This window comes from Frieseomelitta varia, unplaced genomic scaffold (genome assembly GCF_011392965.1).
Source record: "Frieseomelitta varia isolate USP_RPSP 00005682 unplaced genomic scaffold, Fvar_1.2 scaffold_551, whole genome shotgun sequence".
NCBI classification, from domain to species: domain Eukaryota; kingdom Metazoa; phylum Arthropoda; class Insecta; order Hymenoptera; family Apidae; genus Frieseomelitta; species Frieseomelitta varia.
The window spans coordinates 102,456-117,194 of record NW_025110314.1 but is presented as its reverse complement, the minus strand read 5'-3'; the positions used below and the strand labels follow the sequence as shown (position 1 = coordinate 117,194).

The window sequence follows — 14,739 nt, the reverse complement described above, 5'->3', positions numbered from 1 at the left end:
GCTACGTTACGTTGGAAACAGGTGTGGGTCAAGCGGGGGTGCAATATGGGGCACCATGAAATCTGAATTTACGTACTGATTTACAAAGGTATATGAATATTTACTACAGAAAATGTTTACATACGTATACATTGTATGCATTATACACAACATTCGGAAATTTTTATAAGAAATTTCTATGAATATTAAATTTAATAATAATTTAAATTAAATTTAAATTAAGCATTAACATATGAAATAAGATCAAATTTACATAGAACAAATACTCGGAACGACACGAGCTTTAAGAATACGTACCATTCGATCAATAATTCTAATTAAGATAAATTTTGAACTGCATTGTTCGAAATATTTGCTTGGTGCTGCGACTTACTTTTCGTAAGAAGAATTCTGCTTGTTAATTCAATGCCGAGAGCTAAAAATACTGAAACACTGCGAAACGATAATCAAGGAATGCGAATATTTGTAACTTTTGACGATGTCTGTTGAATAAAATTACGAAATATGTTAAATAGTTCCTCCACGTAGTTTCCGACGTACGTGCCCGCCATCCGTTGCGAAACTAACTGCAGCAATACGAAATCAACCAATCACAGCACAGGAAAAGAATTTGAACGCGAAAGGAAATCGCGACATCTGGGTTGGAGGCTAAGAATCGATTCTCGATATAAACGAGAAATTTCGATAGTCGTTTTGTGTAACAGTCTACTTTAAATGAAATGAATCGCCATATTCGCACCCGGCAGAACGCATTAGTGAACGATATTGAGATATTTTCCGCAAGAAATTCAAGTTTCACAACGATACAACCTTCATCGTCGGAAACTAAACCCGAAATGAACACACGTGTATCATGTTAATCGATGAAAGTCGACACACTGTTGTTTGTTGGTAATGTGTAAGAAGTGTTTATTTTTTAAGAAATAATTCCGAGAAGTATTTGTCTTCTAAGAGCAGTTAATCTGTTCTTAGAAATATTTTTGCTTAAGTTGGCCGTGGTTTGTTTTCCAAGAATTGTTTTCGACAATCTGTTATTTTTTGTTTAGCTTGGCCATGCTGGAGTTGATGTTTATGCTTCATTCTAGTGTGAGGCTTCAAGGTTTCGACACGGTTTTGGTGAGAATTTCTGCTCATCGGCATGTGATCGGTGAGTTATTACAACATTAATTTTGTCTATTTAATTCATAATTGATAGGATGATGTTATTTTAAAACTAATTAATGCAGTTATGTAGTATAAGTTGTCTTGTATCATTGAATAAGGTTATAAATTTCACAAATTATTATGTTCAGCTTCATTTGGTGTGACGCTTCGAGATTTCAAGACAGTTTTGGTGAGACAGTTTTCTGATTATCGGCATGTGATTGGTGAGTTATTACAATATTAATTTTGTCTATTTAGTTCATAATTGATAGAATGAGGTTATTTTAAAACTGATTGAAGTAATGTAGTTACATAGCATAGGCTGTCTTGTATCATTGAGTAGGGTTATAAATTTTACAAATCATTATGTTGTACATAATCCATATTAATAAATTTCACACATTTGGTAATGAAACAAATGAAATTACTGTTTGATTATCTTATTTGACAAAAAATTATAAAATTATAAGTGTGTATAACCTATGACTGTACTTTGTCCATGTACTAGTATTATATAACTGATAATTATAGTGAAAGAGATGTTCTATGATATGAAATTTTGACAAATATTGTTCAAATATTAGATTTTAATTGTTGTTTTTTGTAATCTAGATTTTATTTCAAATGTATACATAAAATTAAAATATTTATATTCACAAGTAGTACCTACATAATTATTTCAAATAAAAACTACATGTTAATCTCAAACTATTAATTATGAGTTAATAAAAAAGAATACAAGATTTGGTTAAACTGTGTTTTATATATAATCTTATTCATTGTTTTCTTTTAATGAAAGTTGAATAATATAAAGTCCTATATTACATATGTATATTTTTCAGTAGTTTTATTTTGTTCATTTTACAAATATGATATTTCACTGTTCAATTGAATTAATATTAAATTAAAGAGACAACATAAAAGCATTTGAAAAACTACTGCAATTTGACCAAATATTTCCAAACAGTTAAACATGATGTGCTAAATAATTCGTTTCATGTACAATCATAGTTAATTGGGTATAAGTTGTGCTTATAATTCATTTTTAATTTTGTCTGTAATTTAACATAGGCACATAATTAATGGCATTATATTTTTGCAATGTCAATTTTGTAAATGCATGTACATAGACAAACAATGTCGCCAATACAAACTAAATAGATAGTCACTAAAAATGTTCATTTAATTTTTGATCTTTGAACTAATTTATTTTATTAAGTTCATTGTACATCAAAGTACATTGTATACTTGTATATTTCTCGAATGAATAAAATAATTTTTCCCTGTCACCTTTTGTCTAATGTAAATTAAAAAGGACATAAATTGTGATGTACATATATATGCATTTACATTTTTCTGTTCATATCTTCATTCATTTATTCTTTATTCTAAGTTATTCATTCCAAGTTTCAAATTAGATAGCAAATCATAACCATTTTAATTTTTTCCCTGCAGTATCGCATCGTGATTCGTTTCATGTCATAATTTTAGTTTCTCCTCATCTCTCAGAATCGTTAACATCTTGTTGATTAAAAAAACCACAGTACACGTGACAGCAATAAAAAAGTTCGACATACAACCGTGAGATACAAAAGATACTAGACATGGGAATCTTCATCCACTTTGTACAAAACGACCGGTATTACGTGACGGGTCGATAGATTAAATTGACTCTTTAAATGCTGTGTACTATTAATCGATCCAACGGAAATTACATGTCCACTTTGGTACACGGTGCCATTTTAAAACTCGTGCGATTTCAGTCTGCAAATTGAATTCCAAAGTCGTTTTACTATATCGTCGTTAACTAACAGCGTCGATACTTGCGACAGGCGATACTGCAATGACTGTTATGTATGTGAACACACGCCAATTCTCTATTCCAACTTGTACTTTCTCTATAAAAGAAATGTAACTCGTGTAAAATCATTCCATTTAATTTTCATTTTCATTTTTTATCAATAAATATTCCTAAAAGAATTAATCTTTACTTTACCAAAAGAATTTGAAACTTTTTGCTTTCTGAATATAGGAAGTAACCCTAATTTTAAAGAATAAAGCAGGAATATGAGATAAAAAGGAAATACACGGTAGAAGATTTTCATCCATAATTACTATAATATACAGGTGTCATAAAAATTTATTGCTTCTCTGTTAAAGTTTGTCTCATATTTTAATTTGCAACTATTTTGGGACTCTCTAAATCAAAAAATAAAACGAGCTATCCTTCTATTTTTCTCCTTTTTGTAAATAGTATGCCAATTTACAATTTACTATGATATCCTAAAGTTTTCAGAGTCAATATTTCTCTGTGCTCAAAAATTATGAGCTGTATAACTCTTCGAAAACCATAGTCTCTCCTGAAACAATTGTTCCTTTCTCAAGTAGATTAACGTAATCGCAGATTTTTGAAGATAAAGAAACGAGAAACGATACGCTTCGCGCTTGTTCTATTCTCTTGCGACGAAGCAAGATCTCCGATACGCGTATCAGAGTCCTCTTGAAATTCTATGACAAGAGTTGAAGAAGCCTCGAATCGTAAAGATTCTTTCCCCAGTTTCACTAAATGTTCTCGACGTCGTCAAGGAGATTATGTCGTCGAGTACGGTAAAGCAGTATCGAGTATCAAGTGGCTCAGTCTTTGCAGTTAACTGACTCCAGATGGGATTTCATAGCATTATAGAACCATTTTTTCCCTCATCGATTTGCCAAAGTGAACAATCCGAGTTCCGGTTTGTGTAGTTTGTTTCATGCTAATTTCCCGATTTACCATTCGTCTTTTTCTCTCGATGCTATTAAAGCTTTCAGTTCTTTTCTGCGATTTCGAATTATGATTTGATAGTTCCAGTAATTCAAACTCACGAATATTTCAAAGTTTACAATTTTTTAGATACGTCATTCTTTTAACAAATCAATCTTTGATCATTCTAACATCCTCTTCTGATTCACTTTCCTCTCATCCCTGTAGATCAATTAACATCAACAACCTTCAGGATGAAACTTGTCTTATCAGTGTCTCTTCTGAAGAAAATTTGACGAGCGAGAATATTTCTAAGGAAAATTTGAATATCAGCTTGCGCAGGTGAGCAAAATGCGTGAATAATTTAAGCAGAGTGCAAGGTTTTACACGTCGCGTCGTGCGAACTGCAAAAGGGTATTCAGCGGAGCGAGAAGTTCTCGGGGAGCACGTGTACGTACAGTGCTCGGAAAATTTGAAATCTTAACAGTGAAAGGGTTAAAAGCGTACTTAACCCGAAGGACATAGAGTTGTAAAAGACATCACTGACGCCACTGACGTACGAAACCGTAACCCGGTTCGCGTGAAAGATATCGGCCCGAAATACAATGTTCCCGGCATGCAACACGCTAAACGTGTTTACAATGCATCAGTTTTATGATCGGGAGTTGCATTACCCGGCCGCGGACCATTTCCCCTAATGAACGTGGCGCGCTTTTATCATACGCCATTTGTCAAATCACATTTTTGCCCGGCGGCTTTCGCCCTCTCGGAAGCCGCCCACCCAGGCAATTTGTTTTCATTTCTACTAACGATTCTGCCTGCCTCGCGGCCCACTTTCCATACAACCCAACGTAGTACGAATCCTTCGAAAGAGTGCAATCCTCTCTGAACGATCGATCTTTCGCCGCGGCGCCGATGCTTTCTTCCTGCTCTTCGCTTGTTCGCCCGTAGGAACAGGGCTTCGCCGTGAATTTATGATACACATCGGTGTAAATTTCGGTTAACTCGCGATGGATGAAGATAGATAATACTTTGGCTCTAATATTGTCAATTATACCGAGGGAAAGGGTGTGTGGATAAAATACGGGCGAAATAATTGATGTTTTAACTGATTGCTTCTGAATACTGGAATATTAATTCGGGGATATTAATTTTTTTTTTTTAATAAATGAATTAATCTATAACTAACGTCTTTTATTTTTCTTGATACGTATAATATGATAACTATGCAGTGGCGCCATTCGAAAAATTTTATGAGCAGATCAAGCAGTTGAAATAAATTTTTAGAACGTTTGGAATCTCGAAGGAGTTAGAAATTCAGGTGTAGGTTACATTTCTTCGAAAATGGTATTCAATCAATTTTCCAGTGCACCAATTACGCAAGTCTATTGAGAGTTTCATGATGAATTGATGCTGCACAGGTTTATTCAGTATATCATCGATACATGATTAGATTTCTGTTAAAGCTAGTTGTAGTGCTTTTGAAACGTCAGAACTCGACGTACGTATGTATATCTGAAACATAATATTTTTTTTTTTATAGAAAGCAGAAATTAAATTGTGATTGATGAAAGAGATACTTTGGTATCAAGTGGTTGAATAATTTGGCAGATTCTAATATAGAAATTTTTGAAAGATAGATGATAGTAAATCTGGAATAATTAATGTAATTACACAGCAGAAACATATTAAATCTCAAACTGAAAAAAATGTCAAAATTGGTTGACAGCATATCCAATATGACTCATTACGCCTCTTGTTTCCAAAAAGTTTAATTGCTCAGTAAAGTAAAGAAATGACAGTCTACAAATGTTTCACGTTTCGTTTCACGTCAAAGGAATAGAAATAACATAGATCACACTCAAGGGACATAGAAAGCTTGACGGGAAAATGGCGGATTCAATTTTCCTGGAATTCCGAAATTTCGTTGCACTAGAAAGAGGTAGAAATACTTCAAATAATTCCGCTCAACGAGTGGCAGTAGCTTGGTGTCAGGTGGAAAATAGACGAGAGAACATGTAATATTATTGGTTCGGAGTCAATCACAATGGCATGCTAGGCGACGAAGCGACGTATCGTTACTCGAGCTAGCATACGATGCATCTGACGCAATGCAGTTGTATACACTGCACCGTATGTACATACATGCGGCGCATTGTTTTCAGATTTTCTCTTTCCATGTCGTTTGCTACTTTACTCCGTCTTATCCATTTCCTGCCTATGCTTTACTGCACGATTTTCGTCTTTATTTCTAATATCCTTACCGTTTGGTCCGACACGTTTCATAGTTACTTACTGATTTTATTTCAGAAACGCTACTGATGTCGTGTATTTTCTTTTATTTTTATCAATAGATCTGTCTGTTCATTTCTTGAGAGTGATTTAAAAGAAATGTGGACCGCTATAAAAATCTTTTACGAAAGAATAATTTTAAGTTCAATGTGTTGTCAATCAAATTCATATTCTCCATTAGATCACAACTAGTTTTCTTAATTCTTGGATTAAATTCCTTTTTCGTAAATTCTAAATTCCTTGTAGATAGTAATTTTCGTTTCCATTTTCCTGTTTCGTATAATTGGAATACGCGTGTGTTTGATTTTGGAGAGCCTGTTACTAAAACATAATGGTAGCAGAATTCTAGTTTAGTAATTTAATAATGGAAGGTGGTAGTGATATTAATTACCTTTCATGCGTTTAATTAGAACCTCGTTAACTAATTCGATTGTATTTGCTATTTGTTTGCCTATTGTAATCAAATCAGTGGAGAACTGCTGCATTGTTGGGAAAATTTTCTCTCTCGTTAAAGGAACAAAGTCAGCTGTAACGAAGAAACTCTTCCAAAGTAGAGTAGCTTGTTACAATTTTTAATGAGTAAGATCTAAAGATCTCTTTCTTTAATCACATCCATAAAGGTACAAATCTTTGTAAAAATCTGCAGTCTAATAACATGCAAAGAAATTGCCACCTATGGCATCACGTAAGATCGAATGATGCTCTGCGCAACGCTGGCTGCGACGTCTAATTCCCCTATAACGTCAGGATAATTTGCATCGCGTATAGCACGTTACAGCGTCACGGGTAAGCTATCATTTGCCAGTGTTCCGCAAATCTTGCTCATTTTCGGCCGCATAATCACTCATTGAACAATCCTATGGGCAAGCGAGGGCCAAGTTCGGTAATAGGCTCGTAAGACGAACACACGGGACGATACTGTGCGCATTCCCGACACTGTGTGTGTGTGTGTGTGTGTGTGTGTCCCGTGTTACATTCAATCCCGTACGCTCCGAATTGCTATTCGCAAACAACGCGTGGTTTCTGCATACATGCATCGAATGTGCGGTTAATTACGACCGCGTGGTCGTGTACGTACGTACGTTTGTGTGCACGTACGTGTGTGAGTGCGCGCGTCCCGGTGTGCGTCGGCTGAACGAATGAAGTCTCGAGCCCGAGTCTCGTGCGTGTCGTCGCGTTATCGAGACTCTATTAATTGGATTCGAGTAATTTGATTACATAAGAAAGACGTCTGAATACCCACAAATTCGTTCCACGAAGCTTCTTTCCTCGCTCTAGCGTCGCAGCAAGACGAGGTTGCAAGGCGGATCACAAGGGAAACGGAACCCATCGCGTTCCACTCGAATACAACCTTCAAAATCTAATTTCCATACCAACCTCGACACACGCACACGTGCCACTATATTCAATTCGTTACTTCCCTTACGAACAGAAGATAAGATGGAAAGCACTCTGTATTTCAGAAGCCTTGTTCGCACTTACCCTCGGCGTTTTGCGCTTCACGTTCTCGACGCATGGGAATCCACCGCACTGAAACAACAAAGAAAAAAACAGGGATTGATATTTAATTTTAATGATTTTAATTGTTCGAAGGATAGATTGATAGATTTCTTTTTTCATCAAACTTGTGATTATTATTTTATTTGTAACACTCTCGCTCAAAAGATACAATTTAGAGGATATGAAGATTACAAAAAGAATAGTGGCTCGTTTGAGTAAATGTCTATAAATATTTGTGATTTTAACAACTTCTTTTAATCCCTTTGTCAGTTTTTTAATTAATTTCATATAATATATTTTCATGTAATTTGTAACGCCCTCACTTGCTGATAATATACAGATCTCTATAGAATCATAGAATCAAGATATTCTAATCGCGACAATCTTTCTCGCAACAGAATACCAAGATGGATCTCTTTATACAAGCCCACAAAATTTCTCATGTCAATGCCACCGCCATATTTTGTATCATGTTATCCAACAAAGATATATATGATCCCATGAAGAAAAGATTATCCGATGATCTTCCATGCTTCGCATCTTGGGTTGGAAGGAGGGTTATCTTCAAAGAGCTTACAATGCGATTTTGGCGAATCCTTTTCCACCCTGACCGTTCTCGTTTCTTCGTGTTATCGTCGTATACGTGTTTGACGTGTCTAGTGATGAAACAGGTTGTATTCTTTCAAGTTGAAGCATTCGAACAATTGTAAAATATTGTAATTTATTGTTTCATAATTTCGTGAATTCTTTCCGTAAAGTTCAATCTCTCAAGAGAATAAACGAGTTATTTTTAGGAAAAGAAATTAATTTCCCGGGCTGGCTTCGTTAATTATAAAAATGATACATTTGCTGATATAGACGTCCTTATTGTTAGCTTTATGTCGTTCTTGGTATTATATAAGAATATCAATTATTAATTTTCCAATTTGTGGACAAGATTATCAACTGGATTAAAAGATATATTATTCCTTACGTGATTTGCTGGATATCTGTCTCCTTAAGTTTTCATAGCGAGATTTTCAAAAGATTATTTTCGTACATACTCCAAAAGTAGTGGATATTTCGATACTTTATCGTCTTTCGTTTCCAAAATTTAATAATTCTAATTCACGCCTTGTAATAACGACGTTACAAAAACGCACGAACGTGTAAATTCTCGCTTGCAACCAATCAGGATTTATCAACTTTATCTCTCGATAAATTATCTAGCCGCCTGTCGGGAATGCGTTGTTACGTTTTATGCGATATCCTCGACGATCGATAATCCCACTCCTACAATCCCAAGTTTTTCTTTCCTTTTTTATTTTTCATAATACGCGCACTAAAAGTACTTACATAATACGATCGAGCCGCGTTATAGAAAGCCACGTTACAATAGCGGCTATAAAACCAGGCCAGTGTTAAGCTTATCAAAAATTGTATGTATACCATCGTATCTTTCCGGCGTGTGTACGATAGCTTTTTCAAAAGCGGACTCGAAGCTCGTCAAGCGGAAGCATTACGTCGATGACGTAACGATGAAAGGGACCTAAAGTAACAGGCTTCTGAAAATGTAATCCGCGTGCAGGCAATTTCGCGGTGCTCGCGAAAGGATTATTTGAAATAACAGCGTCGTGTCGCGGCGGCTTATCAAAAACTTTCATCTTCGTACGACCGATTTAATTCCGTTGTAAAAAAAAAAAAAAAAAAAAAAAAAAAAAAAAAAAAAAAACGAAAGAAAGAAAAAAAAGAGAAGGGAAAGAAAAAAGGAGAAAAAAAAAATGAAATGTCCAATTCCAATTTTCCCCTTTACCCGGGGACGGGGATTTTGGGAATCCGCTTACCAGCATCCGGAGGTCCTTTTTGTTTTGCGAAATTCAACCGCCGTTACCGACAATCGTAAAACTTCCGCCAGACGAGAAGGATACTTGGCCGAATTCCATCGCCGAGTCAAACGCCGGATTAAGGCCAACCCTGATAAATTCCCTGCGTGGAAATCGACATCGAGATCGATATTAACAGCGCGCGCGTTTATCGCCGCTATGTTTGACTCTCCGGCCATTGTTAATTGCATTTGAACTTTTCCAATTTGGGATTTGGATCCTGGCTGAATATCGCTGCGCTACTACTGCGATATTTCGTTCACGTCACGTATAGAATACGCAGAATCTCTGCTCGTCCGAGACAATTTTAATTGGCTCATTATAGGACGCTGTTAATTGTTGCTAGGCTGATATTCTTCATTTACTCGATGATTTCTCTTTTTCACGAGACTTTACAGACTCATTTTATTTATCAATTTACAATGAATGTTAGCTTGATTTAAGTGACCGTCTTGTAAAACGGAGGATTTTAATTAAAAGAACGCTTGTTCATAAATGTTAAAGTAATTCGTGCTTTCATCTAAGATGTGATAATTCATTTATGTAAATCGTCGAACAAATGATTGGAATCTTCCTTTCAATTTCCTTTCTCCTTTTGCTTTTATCTTTCTCCTCTGGATTTGTCTTTTTTTTTTCTCCTCTTCTACTTCTTTTTTCCCCTTCTTTTTCTCTATTCTCTTTTCTTCTCTCCGTTCTTTCTCTTTCCTTCCCTTCTCTTAATAGAAATTAATTTCTCCCTTTGAAACACTTAAACTTTTCCACTTTTAAAAAGTTTCCCAATTTTGAAAAGAACGACTATCTAATATAAAATTGGAACAAGAAAATTCGTATGTTAATAGCCACTTTTCTTATATTTATTTGAATAGTAGGAAATCAAAGAAGATAGTTGGACGTGTTTAAATTAAAATAAGGGTCGTAACAGGATTAATATTTGGAACACTGAGATTGCTATTTTGTAGCAGTCATTTTGTTTGAAGAAAATAGATAAAACTTTATTTTTAAAGGGTATAAAATGAATTTATCGTTTTATTAAGTTAATTTTAACTTTCGTATTGAATAATATAATAATTCCGTTTTTGGGGACAAAATCACTTAGAAAAACAAATTCCAGAACGAACAGAGCTAATTTTGATTATGCATGAGTCGATATTATTATTACCGCGAAAACGAGAGCGTTTCATGTATTTCAAAAACGTGCTTTTTAAAAGATACATATCGAATGATTCAATAAATGTGCCAGATTTTACGTCAATCGTTCTTAATCTAATCGTGCTTCATAAAATCTTGTTTGCTTTGCTGAAAGCAAAAGCGAGTCTAGTAGTTCAATAAAATTTCAAACTAGTATGCTACAATATCGTTCAACTTGGCTGTGTTATAAGACGACGATCTCGAGCGTTGATCCTGTGCAACTTATTATCAGTATCGTTATTAGAAAAAGCAAAATTGAAGGCCCGTGCAAGCTGGAATTTAGTAGAACGTAACTAGGTTGTTAGCAGAACTTTCGCGAACAAATTTACTCTAGTTTCCTCTTTTTTAATTTCGTAGAACTTTCAGAAAGTCTTTAAAAAATAAAGTTAACTGGAAACTTGCAAAAACTAAAATTTTAATTATCCAAGATTGAAATAACATAATCCAAAAGTTAAACATTCTTGTTGTTTTCTTCTTTTTTTTTTTTTTTTTTTTAAAGTCTGTAATTTGTGCATCTGAGAACACTTTGACTTTCGTGAAAGTAAACTTTTACGTATGTTCATGTGGTTCCATTTATACGGGTCATCTTTGAAATTCCAAGAACGATTAAAGAACCTCCTCTAGCTTTAATAATAAATTGTCAGGACTGTTAATCAATTGATGAATTAGAAAGACAATTCCGTATAACGTGTCGCGCGTTAAATTAAATAACAGATGGAAAGATCTTGTCGCTGCATTTACAAGGAATTCAGAATCGTTGTCTCGAGTATAACTTGACTGATACGGAAACACTCGGGCGTTGTTGACTCGAAATGTCGAGGATTTGCAAAACGTGACCTGCAGTTCGATGAGAAGATTACTCATTCTAGTCAGTGGAATCTAGAAAGAGCAGAACTAAATTTTCGATCGAGGCTCCGAATGCCCTTTAAAAATACCAACGTCACTAATTTCTCGAGTCACCCGTTTCAATAAACTGGAAAGAGAATTACCTTTCACAGTCGTGGTGACTTTCACGTTCGCTTGATGAAGCGTTTCATAACGTTACATATATTTGTAATAGAGGGAACGATAGAGTTCGTCATCTTTTTTTTCGGAACGAGTCCTCCTCTCCAGGCATTCGAAAGACATTCCATTCGAAGGTGGAAAGAGTCGAGTACTTATAAATCAGTGCGGAGGTCGCGTGTATACGTGTTTAAGAGTCTTCTATCGCGCGAAAAGGACGGCACTTGGAATCGTAGGAAATTCTTGACTCACTCGAGAAGGCTTTAATACTTGTGGTTTATGGGCCGATGGACGTCGAGAACGTAAATTTCGAAATTACGACGTTTCGAAATGTCCCTGTCGTGGTCCTTCGTGTCTCGATTATTAAGTTTACGTTTCGATAATAAAAAGGAGAGAGAAACGTGCAATTTCGCGCAGTCGGAGCTCGGAACTTGGAAGAGGTTTTCAGCCTGCGGTAACATCTTCCTGATAAAATAAAATTTTCGAGAAATGCAGCTTTCTCGACTCGGTTTGCGAGTGGTTTATTTGAACTTGCGCATTTTTGCACGACCGAAGCTCGCGCTTTGGAAGATTTGTAGCATTTACACGCGTCTACGAGATAAAGTAGAATCTTGAAAAATGCAGCTGTTTCGACGAGTTTTCGGTCGTTTATTCAAATCTGTGCAGTTTCACACGACCAAAGCTCCTTTTGGGAAATTTTTAATCTCCGCGAATGTCCTCAGGGCGAAATAATATTTTAAAAATTGTATCCTCTTTCATCCTTACGAGTCTTCCGTTCGAACATGTTCAGTTCTTTGATTCACGATCATGCTGAAGTTTATGGGACACTTTCATATAACGGTGCATAGAATAAACAATAAAAGTTTGTAAAGCCTGCGAGAGTGTGTAGTTTTACAAGGACGCTCGTATTCCTCCGGAAGCATGAATATCTCGAAGCTTGCATGGAGTTCGAGAAAATTTACGGTACATGCTGGAGCTTAATATTTGTGATTTGTTGCCGATGCTCGAGGAAGCTTCTCCGAAACATTTTATTTTGCGAATTATATCTGATGTGTGATCCTCCTCGTTGATTCAAGTAATTCCTCTAATTTTATTAAATCACAAATGTAACTGAGGAGATGTATATTAATAAATTCGTCTCGTCTACCATCGTAACAAATACATTTATATATTTTTCAAAAATGAAGAGAAACACGTTCGCTCTACTGACAGTATGCAACGATTTGGCTTCGAAGTTGGCAATCGAATTTTAAGATGTCGAAAGCTCGAGTGTCAACGCTAGCACGTCGTAGAACAAAGATCACCGTTGCTCATCGAAATTTAAAAATCGCTTGCCAAGCTTTATCATACACGGTGGCGCGGCGAGGTTCCATCGGTACGGAAGAGAATGCACTTCCTTCGCGACTTGTCCGGATTATCCGATTCGGAGGATCGATCGTAACCGGTGAGCAAACAGGAGATCGGAAGACAGGCGGTGCAGGTGACTCGATAAAAGGAATCGCGCGGAAAGGGTACAAAGGACGGAGAGTGAATGAAAGAAATAGCATCTCGACTGCTCCAGGTGGCGAGAGTAGACGAAGACGTATCGATTATCTCGCTCGACTTTGCGCAAACGAGACCGCAGCGACGCGAAAGTACGATCGAAGATAAAGCCACGTTCCACCCTCCACGAGTGGAAGGTTGCTCGAGAAGGAGAAGGACGAAGATAGTAGAAGTGGGGTGGCTTGAGTCTTCCCGGCGTTCCTCCTACCCTTCCGAGGATAAAACTCGGGGGACGACTTAATCATCGATGGGCAAGGCTTTTTTCTCGATCTGAGAAAAGAGAGTGAGGAACTTCTGCACCGGCTAACGATCGTGAATCCTTTGGAAAAAAAAGAAAGAAAGAAAGAAAGAAAGAAAAGAAAGACCGATTGTTCGCCGCTCGAGGAATTGTAGGCTGATTTTCGTAGGCTAATCTGCGGCTTTGCAAACTCACGAGTAAACGTCGATTTTTGTCCGAGATTAGAATTAGATTTATGTACTGGAGTAACAAGAATTTCTGCCTGTCTCTGTATGTGTTATATACCTAATGTATGTTAGTTTTATAATGCGCGTTGCGTATTTTAAAAAAAAAATTGCTTCAGAATTAAATTTAAAATTGTTTATTTGAAATAAATGATCAAGAGCCTGGGCATCCTGTGTACATTCGACTTTCGTTGCGATATTAGAAATGTCGAAGGATACTCGAAAGAAAAGTCGTTTTAAAGAAAAGTTGATTTTAAATTTCCTAAAAAAAGAACCTGAAGAATTTAGTCTTTGCACGAAGTTCCGATACTTGGTAATTGGACGATGATTTTGACAATGGCAGAAAGTCTTTCTCCTGACCCCTGTCGACCATATTTTTCACGTTTAATGCATTCACGTAAATGCAGCCACGTTCTCCAATCTTAAATCACGGTGACAACGCAACAAGTTAATTAAACCTTACCGAATAATTCACCGTGTGAATAATTCGCAAACTATCTATCATCGGGAGCACACAAAACGGATGTATGTAACTGGCTCGTGTACCTGAGGCGGTGGCAGCGGCGGCGCAGTTGTAAGTTTCGCGCGAGCACAATCTGGCCAGGTTTCGAAATAACAAGAAATCGCAGACGCGCGCGCTACATCTACGAAATTAAAGCTCGATATATACCCGCTCTAAAGGCCGGGACGCACTCGCTGGATATTTCGGAATTTACAACTGTAATACCTGGCGAGGTCCGCGCCGGCTGTAGGTTTCGCACACACATACATAGCTAGCAGCGGAATGTCGATATCAGCATCGCTCCTCATTTTTCCACCGCCGTCGTCTTTCTCACGTCGAATTACGCGATCGAGCAGCAAGAGTGAGCTCCGGGCACCAAATTTATCGAATTTCTCCAGGGACCCGGCCACTGAAGCTGCTTTAAGTAGGGATGGGATCGAGCATCTCGCAAGTACGTTCAAATCCTTAGCCGTTGGATTTTCGATGTATGTATTTCCACTGACACT

At 36.5% G+C, this 14,739-nt stretch overlaps 2 protein-coding genes across 2 annotated transcripts in view; one reads left to right on the top strand and one right to left on the bottom strand.

The window, feature by feature from the left end:
• The first annotated feature begins 838 nt into the window (after positions 1-838).
• LOC122533756 overlaps positions 839-14,739 on the top strand; it is an 84,595-nt gene continuing 70,694 nt past the window's right edge. Inside the window, exons 1-3 of the mRNA XM_043663774.1 lie at positions 839-891; positions 1,047-1,147; positions 1,293-1,367. Coding sequence (XP_043519709.1) covers positions 854-891; positions 1,047-1,147; positions 1,293-1,367 — 214 coding nt within the window. The 5' untranslated portion in view covers positions 839-853. The remainder of the gene's footprint in view (positions 892-1,046; positions 1,148-1,292; positions 1,368-14,739) is intronic.
• LOC122533755 (neurexin-3-like) overlaps positions 7,592-14,739 on the bottom strand; it is a 30,199-nt gene continuing 23,051 nt past the window's right edge. The window contains exon 2 of the mRNA XM_043663773.1: positions 7,592-7,705. Within this exon, the coding sequence (XP_043519708.1) occupies positions 7,598-7,705 (108 nt within the window). The 3' untranslated portion in view covers positions 7,592-7,597. The remainder of the gene's footprint in view (positions 7,706-14,739) is intronic.